This window comes from Sporothrix brasiliensis, assembly GCF_000820605.1.
Source record: "Sporothrix brasiliensis 5110 chromosome Unknown Cont17, whole genome shotgun sequence".
In the NCBI taxonomy this organism is placed as follows: domain Eukaryota; kingdom Fungi; phylum Ascomycota; class Sordariomycetes; order Ophiostomatales; family Ophiostomataceae; genus Sporothrix; species Sporothrix brasiliensis.
In genome coordinates, this window is record NW_024467136.1 from 4,246,860 (window position 1) to 4,274,679 (window position 27,820).

General features: G+C 58.8%; 11 protein-coding genes across 11 annotated transcripts; 4 read left to right on the plus strand and 7 right to left on the minus strand.

Moving 5' to 3' along the window:
• Positions 1 to 1,116: 1,116 nt before the first annotated feature.
• SPBR_02918 (nudix domain containing protein) lies at positions 1,117 to 2,325 on the minus strand (the record flags this gene model as incomplete). Its single annotated transcript, XM_040761221.1, has 2 exons — positions 1,117 to 1,796; positions 1,884 to 2,325. 2 exons carry the CDS (start codon positions 2,323 to 2,325, stop codon positions 1,117 to 1,119), a joined length of 1,122 nt encoding a protein of 373 aa, XP_040621208.1.
• A 334-nt stretch (positions 2,326 to 2,659) lies between these two features.
• Positions 2,660 to 2,875, plus strand: SPBR_03386 (uncharacterized protein; the record flags this gene model as incomplete). Its single annotated transcript, XM_040761687.1, has 1 exon — positions 2,660 to 2,875. One exon carries the CDS (start codon positions 2,660 to 2,662, stop codon positions 2,873 to 2,875), a length of 216 nt encoding a protein of 71 aa, XP_040621209.1.
• Positions 2,876 to 3,225: 350 nt separating this feature from the next.
• Positions 3,226 to 5,928, minus strand: SPBR_02340 (uncharacterized protein; the record flags this gene model as incomplete). The annotated part of the gene is made up of 1 exon (XM_040760643.1): positions 3,226 to 5,928. The coding sequence occupies one exon, from the start codon at positions 5,926 to 5,928 to the stop codon at positions 3,226 to 3,228; it is 2,703 nt and encodes a 900-aa protein (XP_040621210.1).
• Positions 5,929 to 6,569: 641 nt separating this feature from the next.
• SPBR_03303 (small subunit ribosomal protein S21e) lies at positions 6,570 to 7,082 on the plus strand (the record flags this gene model as incomplete). The annotated part of the gene is made up of 2 exons (XM_040761606.1): positions 6,570 to 6,683; positions 6,933 to 7,082. 2 exons carry the CDS (start codon positions 6,570 to 6,572, stop codon positions 7,080 to 7,082), a joined length of 264 nt encoding a protein of 87 aa, XP_040621211.1.
• An 869-nt stretch (positions 7,083 to 7,951) lies between these two features.
• SPBR_02744 (MFS transporter) lies at positions 7,952 to 9,475 on the minus strand (the record flags this gene model as incomplete). Its single annotated transcript, XM_040761047.1, has 1 exon — positions 7,952 to 9,475. One exon carries the CDS (start codon positions 9,473 to 9,475, stop codon positions 7,952 to 7,954), a length of 1,524 nt encoding a protein of 507 aa, XP_040621212.1.
• A 1,136-nt stretch (positions 9,476 to 10,611) lies between these two features.
• Positions 10,612 to 11,214, plus strand: SPBR_03268 (uncharacterized protein; the record flags this gene model as incomplete). The annotated part of the gene is made up of 2 exons (XM_040761571.1): positions 10,612 to 10,741; positions 10,910 to 11,214. 2 exons carry the CDS (start codon positions 10,612 to 10,614, stop codon positions 11,212 to 11,214), a joined length of 435 nt encoding a protein of 144 aa, XP_040621213.1.
• A 1,481-nt stretch (positions 11,215 to 12,695) lies between these two features.
• On the minus strand, positions 12,696 to 13,610 carry SPBR_03103 (uncharacterized protein; the record flags this gene model as incomplete). The annotated part of the gene is made up of 1 exon (XM_040761406.1): positions 12,696 to 13,610. One exon carries the CDS (start codon positions 13,608 to 13,610, stop codon positions 12,696 to 12,698), a length of 915 nt encoding a protein of 304 aa, XP_040621214.1.
• A 1,077-nt stretch (positions 13,611 to 14,687) lies between these two features.
• Positions 14,688 to 16,394, minus strand: SPBR_02654 (high affinity methionine permease; the record flags this gene model as incomplete). The annotated part of the gene is made up of 1 exon (XM_040760957.1): positions 14,688 to 16,394. The coding sequence occupies one exon, from the start codon at positions 16,392 to 16,394 to the stop codon at positions 14,688 to 14,690; it is 1,707 nt and encodes a 568-aa protein (XP_040621215.1).
• Positions 16,395 to 18,304: 1,910 nt separating this feature from the next.
• Positions 18,305 to 20,187, minus strand: SPBR_02564 (aspartic-type endopeptidase; the record flags this gene model as incomplete). Its single annotated transcript, XM_040760867.1, has 2 exons — positions 18,305 to 19,751; positions 19,799 to 20,187. 2 exons carry the CDS (start codon positions 20,185 to 20,187, stop codon positions 18,305 to 18,307), a joined length of 1,836 nt encoding a protein of 611 aa, XP_040621216.1.
• Positions 20,188 to 22,092: 1,905 nt separating this feature from the next.
• On the plus strand, positions 22,093 to 23,760 carry SPBR_02673 (uncharacterized protein; the record flags this gene model as incomplete). The annotated part of the gene is made up of 1 exon (XM_040760976.1): positions 22,093 to 23,760. One exon carries the CDS (start codon positions 22,093 to 22,095, stop codon positions 23,758 to 23,760), a length of 1,668 nt encoding a protein of 555 aa, XP_040621217.1.
• Positions 23,761 to 24,359: 599 nt separating this feature from the next.
• SPBR_02238 (F-box and leucine-rich repeat protein 7) lies at positions 24,360 to 27,751 on the minus strand (the record flags this gene model as incomplete). Its single annotated transcript, XM_040760541.1, has 2 exons — positions 24,360 to 27,025; positions 27,064 to 27,751. The coding sequence occupies 2 exons, from the start codon at positions 27,749 to 27,751 to the stop codon at positions 24,360 to 24,362; spliced, it is 3,354 nt and encodes a 1,117-aa protein (XP_040621218.1).
• Between the last annotated feature and the right edge of the window lie 69 nt (positions 27,752 to 27,820).

Below are 27,820 nucleotides of genomic sequence, written 5' to 3' on the forward strand. Positions count from 1 at the left end.
ACAGAGCATTTGTGTGGCATTTGGCGGGCGCCAGAAGTAGCTACTGGGGCGTTTATGTCATTTTCGTCAGAACAGGAAAAAGTCGCAAAAACAGTCACAAGGCCCATAAGGCGCCAGCCGCGCCGGCTGCAGTGGCCCTGTCAAGCGGCCCAAGTTAAGCCCGATTCAGTGTCTTGTCTTACGTGCAGCTAGACGTGTAAATTACTCGATAGGCGAAACATTCACAAGCCGCAAGACGGGGTCCCCGCTAGAACGTCTAGAAAATAGAATGCCGTGAAAAGTGAAAAGTGAAAGAACAAAAAAAACAAAAAAAGCCCCGAGAATAGATGGCCTGGACAAGAAGGTCCAACCCGTGGGGTCGAGGCCGACGACGGCAAGCACGATTCGTGCTGTCCTTGCCTATTCGCACACAACTGCACTAGCCCATGCAAAACCCGAGGTTCTCAGAGATGCGGAATGGCAGGTGCGACTCATGGAGGCAGGAAGGAAGGATTGATGGTGGGGGGGGGAGGGAAGGAGCTGTGCAAACGGCTTTTCCACGGAACGCTTCCTGTTTTGTCCTGTTTCTGTTCGTAGGAGGAGGGAAACGGGATCACGGCAAAGGAAGGAGCGGACATACGCCCCACGCAGCGAGACTTACAGCCTGCAGGCGCACTCGGCCGCATTGGGAGATTGGCGCCGACACCGAGCAGCAGGCTACGTTTAAAGTTGCCAAGACGATCCACACACATGGCGCACAGTCAGAGTCGTACAGTGTTCTTTTGGCTGAGCGTTCGGACGTACAATATTACGGAGTAGCATTCGGTCATTTTCAACGCAACACCGGCAGTCATTCCGCAGCCGGAATTCTCCGCGACCGATACGCTTGAATTTAACGTTTCTGTACAGAAGTAGAGCAGGAAGAAACTTGTATTGGCTGTCAGGTCGAAGGAGCATTGCCGCTGGCCCTCTGCTTCCGACGAGTACACAACGTTTGGCGATGGTAATGCATGGGTTGCGCTGTACTCATACGTTTCGTGGTACTAGGTACGACGTATTGCGGAATCACAGAATCCCAGACTATATACAGTGAGGCCCGTTCTGCGTCTGTGACTATATATATGCCTCGAACCTGGACTACAGCTTGCCCGTCGCTTGGATCTTGGGCTTGGCCACCACCTGCGGCATCACGTCGGCCCGCAGCGCAAGTTCCAGATCGCGCGGAGGACCGGGCGGCATGTTCCCGACGACAACCACCCGGTGCGAATCGCCACCGCGGCCGCTATTTTTCAGTTCCGGGCCGGGATAGTCGAGGGTCATGACCGAGCGCCCCCGGGCGTCGTCGGCCAGTTTGCCAACGACGCGGGGGCTGATGACGCGGTCGGCCCAGGGCACAAACGTGGCCTTGTCCTCGCCGGGCGCGGGGCCGTCGTGGAGGAACGCGGCGACCTTGCGCCGCTCGGCGGCGTAGTGTTCGGCGGGCGACACGTCGGCATTGCCGGCCGACAAGGCGGCGGGGCCCCGGAGGAGCGGCGCCAGCAGCGACAGGATGTAGAGCTGGGGCGGGAAGAGGATGATGTCGTTGTTGCGGGCACGGGCGATCCAGGACGCAGCGCTGGCCCATTCGGCCTCGGTGACCTCGGCCTGGTCGGCAGACGCGCCGCCGTTGTTGTTGCTGTCAATACCGGCGGCGGCACCGGCCGCGGACGTCGTCTTTGTATGGTCGACGAGGGGCAGGAAATACAGGTACATTTGCGTCGTGTACCGGCGTTTGAGGTTGGGCGGCGTCAGCCACCGCGTGAATGGTATCAAGTTTTCTGATGGTCAGCGGTGCGTGTGCATGTCAAAATGTGTGACGAGGGACACGACGCCGGCCTGGACAGCTGGACGACGAGAAAACTCACCACAGTCAGCAACCCCGCCAACGCTCGACAGCCAGTCCTCGAAGCGGACCTTGTCGTTGGCCACGCCGACGCGCGCCTTCTTGCTCGCCGCCTCCTCAACGTGAAGGAGTGCGCGGTTCTCGGTGGGCGCAGCCGCCGCCTGGCCGGCCGCCCGCGCCAGCAGCACGCCGCTCTCTTCAAAGGTCTCGCGGATGGCGGCCAAGCGGTACGCCGGCCCGTCCACGTGGCGCTCGGGGCTGTCGACGGCCGGGGTCGTGCTGCCCTCGTGGAAGGGGCTGAGGTTGCCACCCGGGAAGACGTGGGCCGACGAAAACGTGCCCGACTGTCGGCGGTGCAACAGCAGAATCTCGTTCTGGGGGGAGATGACGACGACGCTGGCACTGGGGGCCGGGATGCTGGGCGGGCCGCCGGTCTTCTTGTTGTTCTTGTGGTCGGTAGGCATGGCGTCGGCGTCAGAGATGTTGCGGAGTGAGGCTGTTGTATGTAAGGCGCACCGGACCAATGGCGAGGCTGAAGCTGAGGCCGAGGTGGGCGTCAAAGAGCAGGGGAGGGATGTGAGGGTATTGGGAGACGAGGCGACGACACCATGGACGACACGACGAAATGTCTGATTCGAGGCTGCCAGAGTCGAAAGAGTGTAGGATCTGTGCTGGCAAAAGGGAGGTAGCAATGGCTGGTGCGAGAGTCGGTGCAGCTCCTGAGACGACAGAGGTGCATTCGATGTCCGCTGCAGCACGTGAAAGAGGAGTCGTCGCTGATGGTGGTGGCTACTAGCAATGGGAATGGGAAGTGGAAGCCGAGATGGTGCCCGCATTGGACGTGGACCGGGCGGCATGTCGTGGCAGATGCAGGACGGCCACTGTCCGGTGACAGAGCCACAGAGCGAGGAGAGACGGGTCTCGACAAGACCTCGAACAAGCTGTGCTGTGTTTGTGCGATTCAGTGTGTGGGCAAAGCAGCCGTTTGTTGTCATTGCAGCGGTGGGCGGATAACGCTTAGCGGCTTAGCGGCTTAGCGGCTTGCGGTGATGCCGAGGTTGGCAAGCCTGGTTTTGGGTGGGGAAAGACGCGGGAGCGGCCCCGAATCTTGGAATACGGAGCATTCTCCGCACTTGTAACTTTCAGCACAGGCCGTCGTTCGTCCCAAGATAGTATTTATACGTGTCATGCCGAGAGATGCAGTGAGCATCAATGGGGCGTCCAAGGATGCCGTTCATTGGTCGCTGAAAATGGCAAACAAAAACAAAAAAGGGCATGCAAATACAAAAATGTATCCTGTGTCCAAATCATAGGTGTCATAAGCGCCTGTTCACATATAGAACAATGCAGCGCCTGTGCTGTCCTCACCACTTCCTCTCCTTGCCCTGCAAGTTCTTGCGCCAGGTGCAGCACACGCTCTTGGATTCGCACCACTTCTTGACGTCGAGCGGCGTCACATCGACACCCGCATAGCCAGCAGCGCGCAACGGCCCGTTGTTGAGCCAGGCCGTAAACGTCTCCAGAATGATGGTGTCGTACATGAGAATCTTCTCGTGCCATGACGGCGCCGCCGGGTCGCTGGTGGGCGGCGCGCTGGTGACGGCCGTGGCAATGTAGCGGAACAGCTCCGACTGCTCGTAGGTGAGCGGTGCGTCGGCCAGCGATAGGTCGGCCTCATCGTTGTCCATGGTGTTGCTTTCGTCGTCCTCGTCAAGGTCGGTCGCCACAATGTCGTCGTCGTCGTTCTCGCCGTTCTCGACGTCCTCGTCAACATCAACAGCAACGGCTTCGGTGAGTGGACGTCTCACACCTGCAGGCTCGGGCGACGAGAAGCGGCCGTCGGATTCCGAGTCGTCAATCTCGAATACAACACACTCTTTCGTGGCCTTGCGTCTTTGTGCGGCTGCTGATTGCAATGCTGATTCTGTCGCGGTCGCCCTTGCTCTTGCTTTTGCTGTTGTCTTGGCAGTCGCTTTGGCCGTGGTATGGAGTGCGGCCGTCCGTGCAGGTGTGGGCGATCTAGTACCCTTGGGCAGGAAATAAGCCGCTCGTGGTGATGTCGTTAGGCCGCGGATTGCAGACTGTGTAGTTTGCGCGACCTGGGTTGCTGCTGGTTGCGCGACGCGTGGTGCTGTCACTTTCGGCTGAGTCTGTAGTGACTCGCTGCCGGTAGGTGCTGTGGCATCTTTGGGCTGGGCTAATTGAGCCGCCACTTGGTCTGTCGAAGCTAGAGCGACTGGCGCCGGTTGCCCATCCGCCGCCGTGGTTGGGTGCTGGGCATCCCAGCACGCGTTCAACAAGGTGATCATGGCCGACCGTGCTTTGATGGCCTTGTAGCCATAGTCGGACACCTTCTTGGTCAGCTGAGCGGTCGTGAGCACAGCAAAGTTGGGGCGGACAGCGTCGTGTGCTTTTACCGCCTGTGCCGCCTTTGTTGCCTTTGTCGCATTCGTCGCCTTTTTCGCTTTGGACTTCGACGCTGCTGTTGATTTTGTTGATGTCGCCTTCGTTCCTTTCTGAGCAGGAGACACCACCGTCTGAGCTGTGCTTGCCGCCTCTGCGGCCTTTGCATTGGCTGGCGGTCTGCCGTTTCCACGGGAGGACTGGGTCGCTTGAGTCGATTCTGCTGCGGTCGACGCAAGTGCAGGCGCAGGAGGCTCTTCCTCTTGAGCCTCCTTCTGGATGGCCTCTTCGGCGGCGCGCTGCGCCATGGCAATGACTTGGTGGGGGTCCTCGGGGAACTCCATGGCGTCCTCCAGGTCAATCACATTGTCAATCAGGAAACCGTCCTCGCCCCGGGCAGCCGCACCCCACAACGTCTTCGTCTTCTTGGCCACTTCGAGACGACCGGGCGTCCGCTGCCCGGTCAGGTCGACCGTGCTCACGTCGGGGCTGGTGTCCGAGTCAAATTCGTCAATGATGTCGAGTATGCGGTTCCGCTCCCGGCGGCTGTTGTCGTCACCGTCGTCCGAGTCCTGGTTGGACGCATGCATGGCCATGTGCAGGTGCCGCAGAAATGTGGGCGACGCCTCCGTCGCCAGCTGGCTCGATGTGCCGAACAGAAAGTCCTGTCGAGTGGCTGCAGCGCGCGCGGACGCGGGCGACAACAGCACGGGTTTGCGTGGCGCTGGTGCCTTTTTTCCTCTCGGCTTCTTGGCCGCAGCGGCTGCGCGCGCCGTCTTGAGTTTGCGCAGCTTGGACATGGGAAGTCCGGGGCGAACCTCGGGCCGGGCCTCTGGCACATTCTCGTCGACGCCCTCGACCTGTGGTTTTGTCGTCTGCTTTGTCGTCGTTTTCGTCAATGTGGCTGCCAGGGCGTCACCACTTGTTACCGTCGAGTCGGCGTAGGCGGCAACGGCCAGCTCTGTCAGGGTCCGCACCTTCTTCTTAGGAGCCTTGGACTTTGTCGGCGAGGTCTCCCTGCTTGCCGCCCGCCCGGCATCGCCCATGGAGATCGCCTCAATGGCTTTCCGTTTCGTAAACGAGCCTTCTTTTGTGACTGTGGCCACATGGTTGCTCCGTTGGCTCTCGTCTTCCTTGCAGCCGAAGCTCGTCTGAAGACTCTTGAAGACGCTGTTTGGCCGGTTCACCAGTTCGCCTGGCGACGACGACCAGTCGTCTGCATGGTGTTGTGACCGGGAGATCTCGCCGGCGGCAGCCACAGTGTCGGCGGGCGGCGGTGTCCAATCACGGCGGCGTTGTAGGGCGGACTCCAGGTCGCCGCTGACGTACTTTGCTGGCTCTTCCCGGAGAATTGGCAGCAGGTCGACAGCCGCCGGCTGAGAAGCAGGCAGAGACGACAGAACGTCTTGGTGGTCGGCAAAGTATTTCGACTGTGCGGCGCCAGTCGGAGGAGGCCCGCTGCGTGCCGCGGCTTCTGGAGGGTCGCTGCTCAGCAGCGGCAGATCAAATCTCCGGTCATGCCATGCTGGCCTGGACGTATCGGCACTTTGGAGAGACGACATGGGCCGCGCGGGCGGCAGGGCGGGCGACGAGGACAGCAGAATGACATCACGAAGGTCGGGCGGTCCGGAGCCGGTCTGGACGCGAGTTTCGGTACGAGCCATTGTCGCTCGTGAGGACATGCGCAGCGCGCATCCTAGTTGCCGTAGACGAGACAGTGTTGCAGGGAGGGCGCTGCAAGCGACAATGTGGGCACGTTATGGTATAGAAGACGCGATCGTGGGCGACGATGTTAGGCCCAAAAGTAAATGGGTCAGGGGGCGGCGCGTGAAGATTTGGTTGGCACGCCAAAACGTGAAGCGATTGCCGTCGACAGGCACGGTGGTTTCGTCCAGGCGCTGCCCCTCTTGGTAAAATAGTGGGTCCCATTTACGTTTGCCACGCGTTGGCGTCGCGTAGTCACATGAAACGTCAGGTGACATCCTTAGCCCGTAAATATGGGTCCAATATTACGTAATCGATAAATTTTGGGAAAAGAATTTTGTGCGTTTCTCGGTTCCACACTACTCGTAGCTCGGACCAAAAATTATCCTACCCCACTGGGCTTTGTTGTGTGGGCAAACAATGCTTGCAGTGGTGGTTCGGGGCAGTGGGTGCAAAAAAAGTGGCCTAGCGAAAATTGCACCCTCTTTTGCAGCGTCTACCACATTTTGCGCCCGCTTCCACACGATTTTGTTTCTGTCACTATCACCAACGCTTCAACCCACGAATTCCACCACCACCACCTCCTCACAAATCAGCAGCCATGGAGAACGACAAGGGTGAGATCGTCGACCTGTACGTCCCGCGCAAGTGCTCTGCGACGGGCCGCATCATCAAGGCCAAGGACCACAGCTCGGTGCAGATTTCGATTGCCAAGGTACGACACATTCGATACGGCGAGGTTGGGAGGTCCTGACGGCAAGAGACGGGATGGGTGGAAGAAGAAGCGGTGCTGGAAAGAAACGGACGGCCGTTTGACACGGCAGTTGGGCAAGAGAAGGAATGGCGGGACAGGAGGCGAGGACGGGGACGAGACAGGATGGAGAACGGGAACGGGCTTTCTTTCCACGAGGATGGGCAAATGCTGCCTCTAGACCAAATTGCTGACCCTGTTTCTTTTCCACAGGTTGACGAGAACGGCCGCGCCATTGCCGGCGAGAACCAGGTCTACGCTCTGTGCGGCTTCATCCGCGCCCAGGGCGAGGCCGACGACTCCTTCAACCGCCTTGCCCAGCGCGACGGCTTCCTGAAGAACGTCTGGAACCCCGTCCGGTAAAGCTCGGTTTACCGGTTGGGAGGACGTGATGGACGGCTCCAAGGAAAAGGGACGGCGGAGGACAAAAAGCAACATATAAAAACCGACCTACATGACCAAAGGCAAATCGCCGGACCGATCGATGCACTCGGACGAGCTTGCGATTGTCTCTTCTTTATTTTATTGACCGATTTTTATCCCGCGGCGCCGGGACGGGAAAACAACTCTTCCCTCTCCTCTCGTTTTCCCTCGGCGACAACCGAGCGCGGTCTCTCTTTGGCTCGACGATCATTACGACGACAATCACGACGTACGACGAGCGTCACTGGGACGACAAAAGGCGGCACGGCTTACTCGAGAAAAGATCAAAAACGGAAGGGAGGGAGAAGGGGTTCAGGTTTTTGTTTGGTACAAACAAAAAATGCTAAAAAAAGAACAAAATTTCTCAATCTTTTGACGCTGCGTTACCTTTCGTCTTGTCGTGATTATGTTTTTGTTCTTATTTCTCTTCTTCTTCTGCTTTCTTGGACATGATGTCCTCGTCAACCCCCGGCCGGAACAGAGTCGTTGGATAGTGTGTCTTCTCTCCTCCCCGGGAAAAGAAGCGCTCACACGCTTGATATCCTCGGACTTTTGAGACGACAACCTACAACCTATCGTCTCCGGTTGCCGCAGATTGATAGCACTTCCTTTTCAGGAGGCTTGGTGCCTCTGGCCTTGAAAAAGCCGTGGTCTTGTCAACAGGACTTGGGCCATGGTACAGATACGGGTCGGACATGTAATCGTGATTGCTATGCCTGCGTTTTCTTGTACTTTTTATTCATCCTCTGCTGTCGACGTCCTGACTGGTGGTTTGCCTTTCCATCCTTTTTTTGCCAACGCACCCGACCCTACAGGAACCACCGGAAGTCCGGCGACGCGGGTCCCTCGTAAAGCCTCTCCGTCGGAATGTCCTTGGCCCGCACCACGACGCCCTGCGCCCGGTCCCGGCGGCGGTTGTCCCACACCATGTACGCGCCGAGCGCCAGCGTCAGCAGCAGGCCGGTGGCGCCAAAGGCCGCGGTCGTGGCCAGCGCGGGGACGTAGCGCGGGGCGTCCTGGCTGCGGAAGACGTTGCTGCTGACGAGGCCCATGACGTTGGCGGCGGGGACGGCGACGCTGGTCAGCAGGACGCGCTTGTTTTCGTTGGCCACGTTGTTGTTGTAGAGCACGTCGAGCAGCACCGAGGGCGCGCTGGTGCCCCAGGTCATTAAAAAGCAGGCAAAGTAGGCCACGTGCAGGTCGGCCGCGACGTCGATGGCGGCGTACAGGACAAAGCCGGCAAAGGTAAACAGGAAACCGGCGGCCACAAAGGGAAAGCGCAGGCGGGTGTAGTCGCTGGCAAAGGCCAGCACGAGCAGCACGGCGGCGCCGGCGACGTTGGGCGCGACGGTGTACAGGTTGGTCTTGACAGCACCAAAGCCCAGGCGCGCAATGATCTGCGGCAGGAAGAGCGTGACGCTCTGCAGCGGGACGCCGAGGCAGACCTCAATGGCGAGAATCACCCAGGTGGTGGGCGCGCGGAAGATGCGCAGGGCATCGCGCAGCACAAAAGGCTCGTCGACGACGCCAGAGCTGTCGACGGCAATGCGGTGGTGGGCGAGCGCCTTTTGCGCGGGCGTCAGGTAGCGGGCGTCGGCGGCGGAGCGCGGCAGGTACCAAAAGGCAAAGACGGAGAACAGCACAGAGCAGGCGCCCTCGACCAGAAACAGGTACCGCCAGTTGTCGACGGCGGCGCCGAAGACGCCGCTGCGGATGTGGAAGACGCCAAAGGCCAGCAGGCCGCCAAAGGCATAGGCGATGTTGGAGGCGGCGTAGAAGACGGCGAGGCGGCGGGCCAGCTCGCCGCGGCGGTAGAACATGGTCTGGTAGTAGATGACGAGCGGGAAGAAGGCCGACTCGCTCATGCCGAGGAACCAGCGCAGGGCCAAGAGGCCGCCAAAGTTGTGGACGCAGGCGGTCAAGAGGGTGAAGCTGCCAAACGAGAACATCATGAGGGGCAGCACGCGATTGGGGCCCAGCTTCTTGCCCAGGACGCCCAGGACGGGGGCGGTCAGGACGTAGGGAACGAAGAAGACGCTGAGGAGGATGTTGTACTGGTTGCTGGCGAGGCCGAGCGACGTCTCGAGGCCGGCGGTCTTGGCGTTGCCGAGGTTGGCCTTGTCGAGCGAGTTGAAGAGGTACATGATGGCCATGACGGGCAGCAGGCGCAAGTCGAACTGCCAGACGAGGGCGCGCTCCGCCTTGTGGTCGAGGACGGCAGGCGTGCTGTCGGCATCGACGGCGAGGGCACTGCTGGGCAGACTCTCGACGGCGGCCATCTTGTCGTGGCTGAGGATCCCGTCTGGGTCCTCGGGGAGCGTTGTTTTGTCCATTGTGGTGAGGGTCTGTGGTGGGCTGTAGGAGGTGAGTTGTAGGAGAACAATGTGTACAGTAGATAATGTGATGAAATGTCGACAGGTGCAAAGATATAAAGACGTCGACGTGGATGAGTCGTCGGCCACGTTTTGTGCAGCCAATTGTTACACAGTGGCGGAAACCGCAGTCTGATCAGAGTCGGCGAACACTGTAAGGTGAGTCGGAGGTGAGACGAGACTGGAAGGAGACTGAGAGGATGCTGGCCGGCATACGATGGACACAAACTATGTAGAGAGCATCAATAGGAGCATCCATAAGAGCATCAATGACGGCCACCGACACTATGATCAAGTCTGACACGCTGGCAGCATCTGGTCTCAATCTACGACATACGGAGTACTCCGGTCCGCAGACGGAGGTATCGCGGAATACTTTTAGAGAATATATGGAGTCCAACAAGAAACGGCACACGCGATACGGCAAGTTTTGAGATTGAGAGAGAATGGGATGTGGTCAAGGATGACCAACGGCCATATCCAAGTCGACTCAAGCATAGCGTGTAATTCGCTGTGTAGATAGTGCAGCTGTTTATCTATCTCAAACCTGATATGTTAACCTTGCAAGCAATACCCCGTGCAGAACGTCGACTGTCTCGGCTTATCTGTTCATTAACAGACTGTTTATCGGAGACGACGCTTGTCCTACTCCTCCGCCGTAGTCCCCTTCCTTCTCGTCGAATTGTTTACACCACATATCCTCTTTGCCGCAGTTCAGCGCCTTCGCCACCTTAGGCCACATAGCCGTCGTTTGCCCGTCGCGCACTCTGAGATAAGATGATGTCGATCCTCAAGTGGCCTGCAGTTGTAATCCTTATCTTTGAGAGTCGATCACACTCGGCGGTTCGTACGGAGTACTTTCACATCCTGGTGCAACGCTGGTATCTCTTCTTAGGCTACGGTATGTAAGACCTGCTATCTAGCCTTGGGGTTAGAGGGCTCTCTATTGTGCCAGTGGGCCTAGCGGTCTAGTTCCTACAGATTACTGAGGGTCCACGTGATGTACTGCCTACACCCTAATAGGAAATAAACAAACTTTCCTAGACTCCACGCGTCCAAAGTTGCAACTTCTTTTCTCGCGTCCCCAAACTTTCACAATGTCGGCTGAAACATCACCAGCATTCGCATCTGCACCGCCGACCAGCGTGTCGCGACTGGCGACTTTGAGGCCCAAGGCCCCCTTTAGGACCGGCACGTTCCAGTTCAGTCACGTCGTTTTTCCGCGTCGTTAATAAGTACGGAGTCTTCCTTGTCGTCTCAAGTCAGTTGCAACACTCAAAAGTTGGCCAAATGAATATACTGACATTGACTGTCGATAGACGTAACCAAAGACGACCTGCTGCGTGTCGAGGCTGGGCAGGAGAAGCGTCGGCACAAGTTTCGCGTCCATTAAAGGCCCGACGACTGCCGCCTGGAAGTTCACCATTCCGTCTTTCCCCCACGAGACGATCTGTCACGCACTTGAGCGGGCGGCGATCCTGGACATTGCCAAAATGGGAACGCAAACTACCGACTACGTATTGTCAGGCGCCACCAAGTATTACCAGGGCCAGGGTGGTAGTGGAGGCGGCGGGAGCGGCGAGGGCGACACGACGTTGGTGCCAATTGATTGTGTTTTGGCCGAGGACACATGGCCAACGTTTGTTGTTGAATGCGGTCTTTCAAAGTCCCTGCACAGCCTGAAGAACACCATGCGATGATAGTTTCGTGCGTCGCAACATGACGGTGAAGATCGTTCTTCTTATCAAGCTGTACAGAGACACACGCCAGGTCTACCCTCGAGAAGTATAATAAGGATGCCTCATCGACGAGGCCTGGCGCGACACAGACGAGAGGTACAGCCCAGGTGTAGCCACGACTGGTACAATGGCACAAATGGATGGCGAAAGACCTCGCTACGAATGCATGGGGGGACCTCTGGTCCTGGACTTTCGTCTTTTGTTTCTTAGGGAGCCAGATGCGGACGCGGGCGGGGGGGATGCAACGATATCATCCCAAGAACTGGAAAGCGCTGCACAGGCACTCTGGTGAGGATGATACAAGGGTACGCCGGGAAATGCCAAGGTTGTATGGCCGAAAGCAGAATGCTTTCGACGTGGGCTTAACACATATCTAATACTAATCATTCCAATACTGTGAGCTACTCTCGTATCTCTGTTCCGTGTATATCTTTTCCATCCAACTTTCCTTTGCCCTATACTGCCTTGTTTCCCTGCATCGCGGTGATCCAGGGGGGGTATGGAGAGAGGTGGGACTTGCACGAATCCGGAAGAGGGAGACAGCCTTGGTCAAGCAAGACGACGATTCGTTGCCGGATTACCAGGTGGGAGATCTGTTGTGGGACCTAGTCCTAATCAAACTTCAACACTTTGTGGATGAGAGAGTAAATGGAACAGTAAACAAATAGGCAGTTAGGAGAGGGATGTCATCGACCAACATGTCACGTGTTGGGCCTAGGGGTTGACATCACGATGGGGGCTCTTTCGTAAGTTGTTCCGTCGGGCCATATCCTCGACTGCTTGAGACGGACGACGCAAAAGGATAGGAAATAAAATAGAGGATGCCGAGGAGGGGAAGGAGGAAACAGGTGTTGGCCCAATTAGGCGACTCAATCTGTGTACGGCTGCCCCTCCCAAACGAGGGTGATTTGCGGCGCAATGCCCCTCCTCCTGCCGACCGTTTACCCCTCATGATCTCCACGAAGTTGCGATGATGTTCACAACTTTCAAAATACACCGTACACATCACGATCTGTCTTCTACGCTCCAAAAAACAACACATTCGCCACAAACAGCATCGGCCAATACAATCTAGTAAGGTAAAATTACTTGTTTGAGTCGAGGTCTTCCAGTAGTTAACGTTTAAGCTACAACAGAATCCAGTCGAGTGCGGACCGAACCAAACCATACACGATAACCAAATATGTGCGAGAATTTTATCAGCACCGTAGTATCTGGAATATGCCAGCACACGATCGAAGAGACCCCTCATTTGGAACGGTGTGAGAAAGCCAAACAGACCGGGGAAGTCTGCGATAATATTAAGGATGTGTACCTCGGTCGGACTACGACAAAGAAGCCTTGTCCTGACTGTGCCGCTACTAAGGGAGAAGAAGAATGAGGAACGAGCTTTTAATATCCCGTAGAAAAACTAGCCTAGTTAAACAATGCCCCTTAATAACCTATATATCCTTATTCCTGTTCCATTGTGATTTCCACTCCTCGAGCAATGCACGTCTCATCTTCCCCCATACCTCACACTCGGCCGCCTTCATAGTGCACTCTTCCGGCGTAAGACAAATGGCTGGGTTTTTATACTCCAACCCCAAGCCCATTTCTACGAGAAGAACGCCGTGCAATTGCTCCAACGTGTCGTAACGGCCAACCCAACAGTTCTCAATCACGTGCCCGGCTCGGAGGTTCTCGACCTCGACCAACGGCAGTTGTCCGTCGCGAAGCATCTTATCCTTAGTCCGGTAGTCGTCCACGTCGTGAAGTAATTCGTGCCCGGTGAAAACGGCGTACATCAACGATCCAATGGCGTACTGCTCGCTCACCGGGCCCGCTTCCTGGTCTTTATAATAGGGGATGGTTGCCCCGTCGTTCGTTTCGCCGCGCCGCGCCATGTTACCGAAATCGCAGATCTTAACATGGCCCTCGGCGTCCAACAGGATGTTTGGTGGGCGAAGGTCGCCGTGGAAGTAGTCGATTGACTCGAGCCACGCGGCGGCCGATGCAATCTGTACCAGCCAACGGGCTGCATCGTCGTCGCTGGCGCGTCCGTCGCGGTCCAGCACGTTCTGGAGACTCTCCTTCATAAGAGGAAGAAAGACGCCGTCGCTGGTCGACAGTACGCTTTGGATAATGTTGGGGTGTGGCAGTCTCTCTTGCATCAGCGCAAGCATGGCCCGCTCGTGCTCGAAATAGGGCACGGTGTCCGTGTCCCGGTAACCGGTCGCCGTGGTGTCGTCTTCCAACCGGTGCGGCGCTTTAACCACCATGCCAGTCGGCCCGTGACGGACGACGCCATCGCGGCCGGCGCTCACGAGCTTGCCGCCAAATGCACTCCACAATATGTTGTATTGTTTTGGTGGCATCTTGGGTGGTCAGCGTACCGTGCAGCCGGCTGGTTGTTGTTTGGGATGATAATGGACGTGGAATCGTGTACACCGGGAAGAGCGGGGCCTTTTGGTTGCGGTTGCTTAGTCATTCATTTTAGAGAGTCTCGAAATGACGATCGAACGAAAAAAGTCACGCACGTATGTCGTAAGGAGGAGGTTGCCAGTGGTCGAAGTGCAATTGCTCCGGTCAAAGGTTGTAAGTCGGTAAGGACTCTGGCAATGGTTATGTTGGAGTTTGTTACCATGGTGACAATCTGTGGTGCGAAGCAACGTGCCAGGAGGCTGGGCTAACAAACGATATACGCGTGACATGGCCCGCGCAAGCTTGCTTATGTGTTTCTGTGTCAAGGGAGCAGGAGCCGCGACAACTTGTGTCGCGGAGTCTCTGAAGAACTTCGTATTAAGCATTGTATTCTCAAAGACAACAACTAGATATATATACACTGGTATCGCCATTTTGCCCCTTATTCGCAGAGAGAGACATTCTGTTAACATCCGCCACTGGGCTTCCTCCGAAGACCGGAGATTGTCTGCATCTCGGAAGGATACACGGGCGGAACTTTGGGTGCGTAAATTCGTTCCACAAGACGGCGACAGCCTCGAGTGCTCATGGGTTGCCCCGAGCGGGCAAACGCGATCGGTTCAGATTCCATGCTTATCCGGTCATCGACCCAGAGGCCATTGCGCCACAGTACAACGCCTACATTGCTAAGGGGCTGATTGCGTGCTGCAACAGTGTGCTCAATGACCAGAAAGAGAGGGGAGGCGGGAGAAAAAAGAAACAGGCCAAAGAGTACACTTGTATGCACCCGGATAGGGGAGAGTAGATAATGAGCGACTGTACGCTTTTGCCATTGTCGTTGCGGGCGTTGGTACAGCAGCGTAAAAACAAAGTGAAGTACAGAGGGGTATCACAGAAACGTCAGCCGCTATGGCTATTCTAGGGCGTTTGGTGTGGTGACCCTTTACTCTATTTATTCCTAACTTAATGTCCGACATACGGCGAACTGCACGACATACTACCAGCATCGAAGTTCTCTCTCCCGCCTCCCACTAGGCCCGCTTCTCCTTGTAAAAGGTCGTGACGACGGTGCCGTCGGCCAGCGTCTCCTTCCGCTGCGCCCAGGAAAAGCTGCCCAGCCGCGGCCACAGCTGGCGCCAGACGGCCCAGTAGACGACGCCGGCGAGCAGCACGACGATGCCGATGATGGGGTAGAGCCAGTAGGGAAGGCTGGTGTCGCCCTTGCCGCCGGGCGGGCGCAAAAAGGGGGCGACGAGCAGGAAGCACTGGCCGACGAGGAACAAAAAGGCAATGGGCAAAAAGACGCGGAAGGGCCGCGGGGCCTGCGGGGCGCGCCAGCGCAGGATGAAGAGGCCGACGACGACAAAGGCGTTGATGACGCTGCTGGGGTAGCCCTCGACGTCGACGATAAAGTTGAAGGCGTCGCCAAAGGGGATGGCGACAATGACGACGAAGCTGGGGATGAAGTGCAGCAGCAGGCCGGCCGAGGGCGCGCCGGCGGGCCAGGTGCCGGCCCAGAAGCGCTGGAAGGGCACGACGCCCTCCTTGGCGAGCTCCTGGTTGACGCGGGCCTGGGCAAAGGTGATGCTCAGCACGTTGCCGAGCGCCGAGAGGGCCACGAAGACGCTGAGCACGCGGCTGGCCGTCGCGCCAAAGACCTTGAGCATAAAGTACGACGCCACGGTGACGCCGCTGGCGGCAATCTCCTGCGGCGTGGCGGCGGCAAAGTAGGCCACGTTGGCCAGCAGGTACAGCACGCCGCAGATGCCGAGGCCCAGGGGGCCGGCGATCTTGAGCGTGCGCACGGGCCGCTTGACCTCGTTGAGCACGTACGCGGCGTTGGACCAGCCGGCGTACGAGTTGAGCACCTTGAAGAGGGCGGTGGCGTACAGGTTGCTCGACGTGGCCGAGTGCGCAAAGGCGTCGCGGAAGCTAGCGTGCGGGTCGGGGATAGCGTGGCGGACCGCGCCGCCCAGCACGGCCCAGCCCGTGACGATGATGAAGAGCAGGATCACGACCTTGATGGAGCCGACGACGTTCATCAGCAGCACGCCGGCGCGCGGCACAAACGTGTGGACCAGCGTCACAAAGACAATGACGCCGATGGCGATGGCGCGCTTCTCCCATTCGCTCGGGTTGCGGTCGGCGGCCGCGACGATGTTGGTAGCGAAGACGATGCAGCCAGACGCCGTGAAGCCCAGCGCAATGGCCTGCACGGCAAACACAATGGTGGCCAGGAAGCGCGGCCGGCGGTACACGGCCTCGAGGTACACCTTCTCGCCGCCGCTGCGCGGGAACATGCAGCCAAACTCGAGCCATACAAAAAGGCCGCAGAACGACAGCGCCAGCCCCAGAACCCACAGCAGCAGCGCCGCGCCCACGCTGCCGACGCCGGCCGTGATGGACGACGGTGCCGAGTAAATTCCGGTGCCCAAAATTCTGCCAATAATCAGGAACGTCGTCGACACCAGGCCCAGGTGCCGGCCCATGCCGCCGAGTGCGGACTCGTCGAGCGTCAGCTCGCCTGCATCGACCGACTCGAGGATGGGCTGGCGATCGACGTTGCCGTCTCCCGAGTCCAGGCCGCGGCTGGCCGTCGCCAGCACTGTGCCGTCTTTGGCATATTGCGGGCTGTCAGGGCCCCCGTCGTTGCTGATTACGCCATCGGGACCGACGGGCAGCGACGACGTCGGTGGCTCGCTGGGCAGAAAGCGGCCTGTAAATCTAGACCAGGGCATGGGTGACGATGATGTTGCGATGCTGCGGGTGTCGGGAAAGAGGACGAAACGCCAAGCAAATGTCGAGGCGGGAGATGGACCAAGGTTGACGGCAAAGCAAAATAAACAAAGCTAAGAGAGAGAAACAGCCTCAGATAAACGACAGCGGTGGGCGACGGGGACGGTCTATATTAATGCAAACGCACTGTGTAGGCACACATGCGACAAAAAGAATGGGGGAACGTGACACGGCACACGACAGGCAGACGGGGACGACGATCTCGTGTGACTCGACCTGCGTACGACGACGAGCGAGCAAGCCCTAAATGCTGTGGTCTGGGTCTTGATGTGTGGCCCGTGGTCTGTGGTCTGTTTCAAGGATGCAAGTAGGGGGATGGGCAGGGCGGCGATCATGGATAAAGGCGGTTAGCAGGAAGTCAGCTGAAGATGCATTTCGAAGGAGGGCTAAGGTACAGAAAGGTTACTCGCAAGGAGGCGGCAAGATCTGAAGGAGCCGGTCGACGCATTGTGAACAGCGACAATAAAAGCGTCGAAAACGCCTTGTCAATAACGACATTGTTCCTACAAACGTGCAATACCAAGGATGCTCCAGTGTCGGTCTTTGGCCTCATTGTGGGCGACGGACCACGACACGTCTTCGTCCATGACATCCACGACTCGACATGATCTACAATGGCCGTCAGAAAGGATCTACTTCATATGGAGTCTGTTGTACCTCCCTCGGAAATAGATGGAGTACTTCGATGGGCGAGTCAATACAACCACACACCCACCCGCCCTCAGCCAAGAAACGACAAGAAAGATAAGCTTTGGTGGCTTGCTAGCTGCAGGCGGTACTTCCGTCCCGCTTACTCCTCCTCCAGAGTACAGAAGACTCTGCGGTCGTCCGTGCCCAATGGCGTCAGTCGCTCGCTCGCCCATTGGCCACCGCCGACTCCGCTGCAACGGTCGATCGAACACACGCCATCGCTCGACCAGAGAAGCTCGCTCCCACAACACGCAAAACAAATATCCTGAAAGACGCCATCGGCTGGGGACGTCTTTTTTCCGTCGTTTTGTCCCTGATGAGGAAGCTACTGCCGTATTCCCAGGACCCGTGGAGAACACGCATCCTCCTGGGCGTCGCGTCGATGGCACAATCGCACCAGCATCGGCGTTGCCGTGGACGAAGATCCTATACCAAGAAGAGAGAAAAAAGGAAAATGGAAGGCCGCCTTACATCGTAGACTGGTCGACAATGGGACGCCTTTTGACTGACCGACGGGGATAGATGAGACGAGGGCAATGAGATGAGAGCCAATGTTTACGAACTTGAATCTGGAGCCAGCACGTGCGCGACCGTCTACGAGGCCGCTCACCGAGACCTGTATGTCATACGTCGTAAGCCATTCACAATTCTCGTTTTTGAACAATAACTTGTCTGGTATTCTACGTCGACATTACGTGGCTGGTGTAAGTCGTGATCCTTCCCGATTGGGTCTGGCCAAGGCCCTGTCATACGTTGCAGCGGGCGCTGACCCAACCCCCTAAGCTAGCGGCTGCTTCCGTAGGGCGCCATGAGCTTAACTGGAAGTGTAATTACGGAGTACGAAATAACGGATGACGAGAATGCAACAATGGGTATGGTTTGATAGTAACCATTGCTAATATTGATGCGATGAATGGTAGAACAAAGTGTCGTGAAAATACAAAACGAGAATTGACATGTTTCATTCATTTTAACAACATACTTAAATACAAAAGGCGGATGAATCGAGCCAAAAATATAAATAAATAAAAACAAAAAAACAAAAACTAACGCTCCGCGCCATGTTGTGTCATAATTCAATTTACTTCTCCAAACCCACTTAACACGTAATCACGCCGTATACACTTTTCTTTATTACCCCTCCAACAACTCGTTGGATCTCCTACCCCTGCAGCTCATACTGCGGCGTTTGTCGTCGCTGCTCGTACCTTGGTGCCATGTTCTGCAGATCCCGCAGCTCGAAACACGACGAGTCCTCCATCTCCATCGGCGGATGTTGTTGATGCTGCTGATTCTGCTGGTAGTAGTGGTAGCCCGCCTTGGCATCCTTCAGGTCGCGGACGTCCTGGGCGTCCAGCTGGTGGAACAGCTGTGGCTGCGACGTGGCAATGGCCTCGCCCGTCAGCTCGGTTGTGGATTCGGTCACGGGCCGTCCCGGGTCGAATTTTCTGCGTGCTGCCTCGGCGGCTGCGGCGACGGCGGAGGTAGTCGCCATGGTTCGTCTCCGCTGCCGACGGCGCAGGCAGTAAAAGACGGACACGCCGATGAGTGCGGCAACGACGACGGCGCCCCCGGCCACGGCGCCCACAATGGCACCCGTCGACGGCTTGCGTGCATTACTGCCGCTGCTGCTGCTCCCCGGCGTCGTCTCACCTGTAGACGACGTCCCGTTGGCGGGTGCGGTGGCGTTGACGCTGTCATTGTTCCCGCCGCTGCTCGTCGTCGCGCACACGGCCGCCACGTCCGCATTGGTCTCGTCGACGGCCACGAGCCGGCGCTGCGTCGTGGGGTTCGCCTGCCACAGCGTAAACGTGCCGGCGTCCTGGTTGAGCATGACGTAGGCGGCCGACAGGAACGGGCGGCCCAGCTGCGTCATGTCGTCGGCGTTGACGTCTTGGATGGCCAGGATCGTCGTGTCCATGCCACTGCTGTTGGCCTGGATCTGGCCCGTCTTCGCGTCGATGGTGCGGTCGGGCACGATGAGCTGGTCGTTGGGGATGCGCACCGCGAGCCCCGACTGGAAGGTGAGGGTCAGGTCGCCCGTGTACGGCGCCGCCCCGGGCAGGTAGCGGTTGGCGAAAAAGGCGAGGCCCTGCGACCGCGCGGGGATGGACGTGTTGGTCAGCGTCTCGAGGGCCTGGAAGTAGGGGTCGGCGGGCAGCGTCATGAGCACGGGGTAGTCGGGCGTGATGCAGGTCTGCAGCGCCGTGGACGCCGCGCGCGGAAACAGGCTGGCGTTGGTGCCGTTGGCAAAGTTGAGCACCAGGTCCGTAATGGACAGCACCATGCGCGACGGGCAGACGGACGCCGCGCCCGCCAGCGGCAGCGTGTACTTTTGCGCCGCCACCACCTTGGCGCTGTCGTAGCCGCCCAGCACAAACACGCCGTCCATCTGCCCCGTCTGGTCCGCGCCGTCGCGGCCCCAGAACATGCTCCACGTGCGGCTGGCAATGCGGCCCGAGGCCTTGAGGGCGCTGAGCAGCGTCGAGTTGAAGCCCAGGCCGACGGCGTTCATCGGGTGGTAGCCCTGCTGGCCCAGGTCGTTGAGCGGCACGCCCATGGGGAAGCCGGTGAGGGTGAGGCTCGTCGACGCCGTGGCGTTTTGGACGCTGCTCGACTCGACGACGCATTCAGCACAACCGTGTCCGCGGCATACGATACCGACGAATACGGCGCGGCGTCCACGGGATGGGCCGCGGCGGCCGGCACAGTGCGTGAGCTCGACGAGAACGCGTCGTAGGCGCCGCCGCGGAACGTCGTACAGGCCGCACTGGACAGGTCGGGCGTGCAGTGGCCGTCGGTGCCGTAGACAAAGCTGTTGTTCATGGGCCACTGCGGCAAAAACGCAAACGACTGCGGCGGGCTGCCGATGCTGAGCCTGAGGCCGCGGGCGACCTGGTTGTTGGAGAGCGTGACATTGCCGATCGTGATGGCCAGCGGCTCTGGAGCGCAGTCTGTTGACGAGTTGGTGGCGAGAACAGTGTCGAAGTGGATAAGAGCGAGAGCACATCCGGCAAGCAGGGCCGCAGTGCCTTGCACGACCATGGCCACGAGCGTGTCGACAGACAAGAATGGGGACACAAGACGCCGTGACACAACTGGTGCCTCGACGGCTACCTCTTCTTGAGGTTCGATGCAGTACAATGGAGGCAGGAGGTAGGGATCGTGAACTGCCGTAGTCGTAGCACAAAATTAAGAGAATGTATAAAAAGTAAAGAAAAACAAAAGAAAGAAGGAAAACGAAAACAAAAAATTCGAAACAAAAGTCAATATAAAATTGTCAGAGAAGAGAAAGTAGAGATGGTCAGAGAAGAACTAGACGAGAAAAGAAAGAAAAATATATTAAGAAAAAGCACGAAACAAATACAAAGTAAAATTATCAGACAACAGAAAGTAAAAACAAGAAGAGAAGTGTCCCTCGTCTGCAGAACATCCAGGTGGGCGAGGAAGCAATCTGCTCACCATTAGAAGTATTACCACAGTCCCCCCAGCTTTTCGCACTTGTCTCCTATCCCATCGTCAGCTCTGTTTGTTTACATCGCTGTCATCGTCCAGTCTGCCTCTCCGGACAGGCAATGCAGTGGTGAAACTGGCCGTCTGCAGGTCGATATTGCATGTTGGCAGATGCTTGGCCACGAAAGGCGTTTGTTCTCCGTAGTTACCGGGCAAGGCATCCTGTCTCTCTTTTCCAGAAAACGTTATTGCTCCCGTATGTGCTGGCATCGACAAGGATGGGAAGTGGATGTGTTTTGAGCATATGCAGCTGTGGGCGTCTCGACGGTGGCACTTATTGGCCGGCCATGGGCATCCGGAGAACCGTCAAGTACAATGCAGGAGTAACTGTTCGGATCCGTGCATGAGCTGAATCGTGGCGAATGGAGGTCGCCAAGTTTTGTTTGTGTCACGATGGAAAAGGGGTTTGTCGTAAAATACAATGCGTCGCTTGCCAAGATGCCCTTTTCGTAAGATCAGAACTCGCGTGAGTGACAGCAGCAGATTCGCCCAGGATTACAGTGGACAGCAGACAGTGTTTGTCTTTTTATAGGATTTTTGATTTTCTTCTCAGATAATGCCCTCTATGAATCTGGCCTGTCTTTTTGTAGCTCACAGCAGAAATTGGGAATCATCACGATGCGGCTGCTCTCGCTCTCAAAGTTAAGCGCCGGAATTGGTACGACGTAGGGGGCCCTAGGCAACTTTAAGCTCGTCGCTTGTAAAAATGGGCCCCTGAGCCGTGGGAGGGTTGCCGGGGTCGCGGGACATGGTTGGGCGCCTCCAAGACCGCATTGATTGGCAGGGGTTTGGGGTGGGAGGAGACGTGAGGAGATGAAGAAGGCGCTGGACGAAGCGAAATGCAAAATCAAAGAGACAAAACAGACGGCCGTGACAAGTGGCTGACGAAGACGGGGACTAAGTGATGTAGACGCAAGAGAAGGAAGATGGAAAAGGGAGATGAAAATAGACAAACAAAATGCACAGAAAGCCAAACCAGAAGCGGCTTGCCGTACTCTTTCCTTCAGAGATCTGGTTGGTCCGTCTGGCGCCCTGTATTTCTCTTGCGTCGTATTGCTCTTTTCTGAGTGCATTTCGTCCTCGCCGCCTTCATCATTCGTTATTTCTTCACCTACCGTTTGATTTGTTACGCGTTTCTAGTTTATTTCCTTATTGCTTCGACTCATGTCTCGTGTGTTGTGTTCCTTTTATCGTGTCCTTTCACACCTTTGATTCAACGATCAACACCAAACGGTAAAACGCTGGCTAGCCGACCCGCCCGCACAACCGAATTAGCCCCTAACGGCCACTAAACTTTGACGTCCGAAAGACCCCTATTCTTCAACGTCAACGTAACGACCGCCTCAGCCCCCGGCGCGGCGCTGACCGCTGCATGCCGGCGATAGACACCCGGCACTTTCTCCCCTCTCGGCTTTCCTCCTCACACACCTGCCGGATATGCTGCTCCAACCCGGCTTCAGGGTGCGCGGCACGGCCCTCGTGGCCATTTTTGCGGCGTCTCTGGTCCTGTGCCTGGGCTACCTCTACCTCTCCCCGTCGGTACTCGACGATATCCAGGGCCATTCGGCCGGCCCTGGCCTGCACCCATGGCCACCGAGCCAGCTGCCACCGGGTGTGGCGTCCGCGTCCGACCCCGTCACCGACCTGCCGCTCCCCGGCGAGTACCTCGTGGACACGCCCGCCTCGCCGTTCTGCGACGACCGCTTCAACCGCAAGTACCTGACGGACCTGCGCGCCACCGCCTTCCAGTACTGCGACGCCAGCTCGCGCTCGAGCCTGACGTGCTTCCACAGCCACACGTCGAGCGACGAGGAGCGGGACTCGCTCTGTGTCGCGCAGGGTGTCGTGTTTGACGCGGAGACGCAAAAGTTTGTCCTCCACTGCGACGTCGTCGAGCCCGACGCCAATGCGACCGAGCGCGGTGTCATCTCGTTCCACCGCGTGCGCCAGTACTGGTATGACACCGGCCCCAAGTACATTTTTGACCACCACGTCCGCTTCGTCGGCGCCGGCGATGTGGCGCCCCTGGACGGGCCCCCGCCGCCCGTCCAGCGCCACCACTACACACTGCTGGTCAAGCGCGAGGGCGAGATCAACCCGTGGCACTGCCTGCTCGAGATCTGGTCCGCGGCCATGACCATGGACGTGCTGCGCAGCACCCGCGACGCGGCGGACCCGGCGGGCCGCCGGCCGCACGTTGTGTTCCCCGACGACAAGCCCAACGTTCTGGTCGTGCTGCTGGACGACCGGCTGGACGGGCCCTACTTTGACCTCTGGCAGCTGTTCTCGGGCCGCCCGCCCGTCCGTCTCCACGCGATTGCCAACGACCCACAGGCCCTCGCCTTCTACAACACCTCGTCGGTCGTCGAGACGCAGCACCACATGGTCGTGCCCCTCGCCGGCGGCAGTAATCCGCTGTGGCAAAACGACTGGGCGGCGCGCGAATGCACGCGGTCCGATACGCTGCGCGTCTTTGTGCAGCGGGTGCTCAGCCACTACGGCATGGACGACGGTCCCGCGGTGGTGGATCCACCAACGCCGCACGCGCCCGCCCCCGTCCGCGTCACCTTCATCGACCGCAACGACGCCGGCACGCGCCGCCTCGTCGACCAGGACCAGCTGCTCGAGGCGCTGCGCGTCAAGTACAACGGCACGGCCGTCGTCGCGGCCGTCGATTTCGCCGCCGTGCCCTTTGCCGAGCAGGTGCGGCTGGCTCGCGAAACGGACGTGCTCGTGGGCGTGCACGGCGCGGGGCTGACGCACACCATGTTCCTGCGGGAGCATGTGACGGCCGTGGTCGAGATCCAGCCGGCCGACATGGATGCCACCTTTATGGGGTTTCGGAACTTGGCGAACATGCGTGGCGTGACCTATTTTCGGACGACCGCGGCGCCCGTCGTCGCGCCGGAGGCGCCCGCTCAGCCAGAGGAGTTGTCGGCAGGCGAGACGAGCGACGCGGCGGGCGGCAAGGGGACCCGCAGCTTGGAACGCCGCGCGTCCTGGCACCGCGAAAACTTTGCCATCGACAGCGACGCATTTGTGCGTGCCGTCGGCGCAGCCATCGAGTCTGTGTACAACAAGGGCCTGCGTCACGTCGAGGTGTAGTTGCGGACGAAGGAAAAACTCACATAAAGAGTGGTTTTGTTTAGATAGCTTCAGCATTTGCATGGCGTTTCGAGAAACTTTGGGTCTGGATAAATAGCACGGTGCGGCTGCACAGGTGTCTCCCTGGGTAATTATCAGTTTAGTAATATACCAGCGTTGGCTTTCCTTCAAGGAAACTCGTCTGCTCTCTGCAAGGTTGCTTTGTCAGTATCGGTGATGTGATGGCCGCAAACATATGGGAATATGCTGGGTATATTGAATTTTGTACGATCCAAAGAGAAAAATATGTTCCAAGAATGAAATGGCCAAAAGTAGAAATCCAAAAGAGCACAGAAGGAAACCGTTCAAAGCAAAAAAAGAAAATAATAATGAGATAATCCCGCCGGTAAATGGTATCAACCTGCAAAAACAAAACCAACAACAATGCCCCGCCCAGTCTTCATCCAAAAAACCCCGGTATATGCGTAGTCCTTCCCCTGTGTGATGCGTAAGAACGCCCGAGAGCATGTGCAAATGATGGTAAACGTAGACGGTGAAAATATAAACCAAAAAAAAATAAAATGGCGCCCGCACAGGCGTCCTGGGCAACAGTCATTCCATCACCGCAGACCGTCCTGCGACCCCTTCTCAATGATAAACTTGACGGGTTGCCGTGCCCGTCGCAGCTGGCCGCGCATGGCCGGAGCTGGCGCCGCCGCCTTGGCGACCTGCTGGAAGGCCGGGTCCAGCCCCAGCGTGCGTCGACTGGCTGGCTGCCAGCCGGTCGGATTGTACTTGCTCGCGGCGCCGCCGCCCCTCTGGTCCTCCTGCTCTTGGCGCTCGTCGTAGCCCCACCGCGCGACACCCCCCGCCGCGACCCAGCTGGCCAGGTTCTTGCACTGGCTCGCGTCCAGCCAGGCCAGCCGCGTGCAGCCGTCCATGATGTGGTCGACGCCGACGCCGGTGACGCGCACGCAGCCGCGGACACTGAGGCCGCGGAGGTCCTGGAGGTGCAGGGCGACGCACCGCAGGGACGCATCGGAGACGGCGGACCCACAGAAGGCAAGACGGAGCTCTTGCAGCAGCGGCAGGCCGAGGGCGACGACTTCGGTCGCCGTGTCGGAGAGCGCACAGCAGAACGAGAGGTCGAGGTGCGTGAGGCCCTTGGCGGCATTGACGAGGGAGACAATGGCGTTGTCGGACAGGTAGGTGCAGTCGGCCAGGCACAGATGCGTCAGGGCCGTGAACCGGTAGGGGGCCCAGGCCTGGAAGCCGGCGTCGGTGACGGAGGTGCATCGAGTCAGGGACAGTGCGCGCAGGCGCGACGACGCGTGGGCGGCCAGGTGCACCATGGAGCGGTCGGTGATGTGCTTGCAGTACGAGAGATCGAGGATGGTGAGCTGCGGACAGCCGATGATGGTGCCCGGGGCGGGCCCATTGTCCTTCTTGGAGGCGGCGTCGTCCTGCGGCTGGCGCTGCGGTTGCTGTTTCTGGGCCTGTCGGCTGCGGTTGGAATTGGCAATCGCGACAATTTTGTTGCTGGTCGCCGCCCCCGACCCCGACGCCGACGCGGCCGGTGCAGGCGGCACCACCCAGCCGACAACACGCGCCAGCAGATTGTCCCCGACCTTGCGGCAGTTGCTCCAGTCGAGCTCCTCGAGGCCGGTGGCGTGCTCGCTCATGTCCAGGATCTGGTTGGCCGACACGTCCCACACAGACTTCATGCGCCAGGCCTTGACATTGCGGCCGCAGTGCTGCCACAGGGCCTGGAACCCCTCGTCGGTGATGTGGAAGCAGTTGCTGATGTCGATCTCGACGGCGCGCTGGCCAACCAGGGGCGCGACGATCTGCAGCAAGGACCAGTCGGTGATGCGGCCGTTGTAGGGCGCGAGGTCGATGTGGGTGCAGAGCTGCGGCGCCGTGGTGATGACGCGGCGCCAGTGGCGGCAGATGCCGGCGAGGCGGACGAGCTCAAGGAAGTCGAATTGCTTCAAGACAAGCACAAGGGCTGCCTCGGGCGGGAACTGGCGACTGGTGGTGGCGAGGGATGCGTGGTCACCGTTGGCGCCCCGGACGGCGCTGGGGCTTCGGCGTGCCTTTTTGAAAGGCCCTCGTGTATCTTGCTGCTGCTGCTGCTGCTGCCCTTTCTGTTGGCTCTGTTGTGTCTCTTCCTGCATCTTGATGCTGCTGAAATCGTCAATGATGCTCGCTGCCCCTTTGTCCGCCTTCTCCTTGTCTTTCCAATTAGATGGTGGGGTTGTCGTCTGTGGTGGGAATGCAAATAGTTTGAGCGGACTGCTGTTGCTGTTGGTGGCCTCACCGGCTTGCGTGACTGGCAGAGCCTGGAGTGTGGACGAGGAGGAGGAGGAGGACAGTGACGAGGAAGACGACGGTGAGGATGCGGATGATTCGGTTTGCGGCACAGGCGGTGCCAGCGAGTTGCGCCGGCGGTTGCGCATATTCTCCATGTCGACGCTGAGGAACGGATCTGGGTCGCTCGGCTGTCGTGTCTCGGCCGTCTCGTCTTTTTGCGAGGCCTTGGTGGGTGACGACGGTTTGGAGGGCGTGGTGAAGGTGACGTTGGGGACAGAGTGGCGGCGGAGCGACGCGAGCGAGGAGACGGGCGAAGAGGGCGCGGGGCGCCATGGCGAGCCGACGTCTGGATCGTCTCTCATCTCAATGTCTCCTTCTTGGTCGTCTTCTGGAGGTTGTCGAGTCTCGTCTGTTCTCTTGTCGTCGTCGCCATCGGCCGTCGGATGATACCGCTCGCGGGCTGTGGCCTCGACCTGGTCTTTGAGCCCCGGAGGACACCGCCGCCACAGCTCGTCCAGCGCCTCGCCGCTAATCATCAGGCACTCGACACTGGTAATGGAGCGCACGGTGGCCGTGCGGCCGCGCGACAGGCCCAAGCTGGCCACCTCGCCAAAATACTGGCCCTGGGTGAGGCGCGGGCGCGCAAAGGTCGACGCGGTCTCGTGAAGGCGGCCTTTGGGCAGTTCCAAGATGACTTCGGCCTCGCCGCGGACAATAAAGTAGATGTCGTTGCCGGGGCTGCCCTGGCAGATGATGTCGGTAAAGGGCGCAAAGGTCTTGGGCTGGGCGCTGAGGCCGAGAAAGTGCAGGATGTCGGGCGGGAGGGTCGCAAACAGCGGCAGCTCTTTGAGGGTTTTGCGCACATTGACGTAGCCGCTGCCCAGGGCGCTGCCGCCGACGGCTGGGTCCTCGATAATGCCGGGGCTAGGCGACTTGCGCTTCTTTTGTTGGTCGGGGTCGTTGTTGGTGCGGTCTGGGCGTCTGCTGCTGCTGCTGCTGTTGTCGATGCACCGGTGATATCGCCGGACTGTGTGCTGCTGGGTGTCGTTGTGCTGCCGCTCGTGCCCACGTTGCGCCGTTCCTGCTGCTTCTTCTTGAGAATGGTCAGGCGCTCCTCGGCCTCTTGCCGGATGGCCTTTTCCATGTCGGGGTAGCGTGGCAGCTCCGTCTGGAGGTCCTCCTTCTTGAGGACGACCAGCAGACACTTGGACCGCGCCACGATGGTGGCCGTGCGCGGCACGTCCATCAGCACGCCAATCTCGCCGAAAAAGGCGCCCGGGGTCAGCTCGGCATAGACGGCCTCGCCGTCGCGCGAGGTGACGGCCACCACGCCGCGCACCAGCCAGTACATGGCCTTGGCGTCGTCGCCTTCTGTGAGGATCAGGTCGTGGGCGGCGTGGATCTGCGGGCGCAGGTGCTTGCCAATGGCGGCCAGAAAGTCGTCCGGGGCGGACACGAAGAGCGGAAACGAGCGGATGCGGTCGACGAGGTCGAGGGGCATGTCGGGGAAGGTCGAGGCGGTCAGCGGGCTGGGACGTATGGGCCGGGTGGGGTTGGTCTCGACGTTGAAGGAGCGGATCATGGACGACACGGTGCCGCCCTGGCCGCCGGCGCCGTTGTTGGCGGCATTGTGGGTGGCGTGCTGGTGGGCGAGGGCCCGGAAGGGCGATGTCGGCGACGGGCCGCGTGCCCGTCGCATTGTGCCAGCGTGTGGAGGAGTAGAGGAGGGGCAAGGGAGTGTGAGAATGGGAGAGGGAGAGAGGGGTGC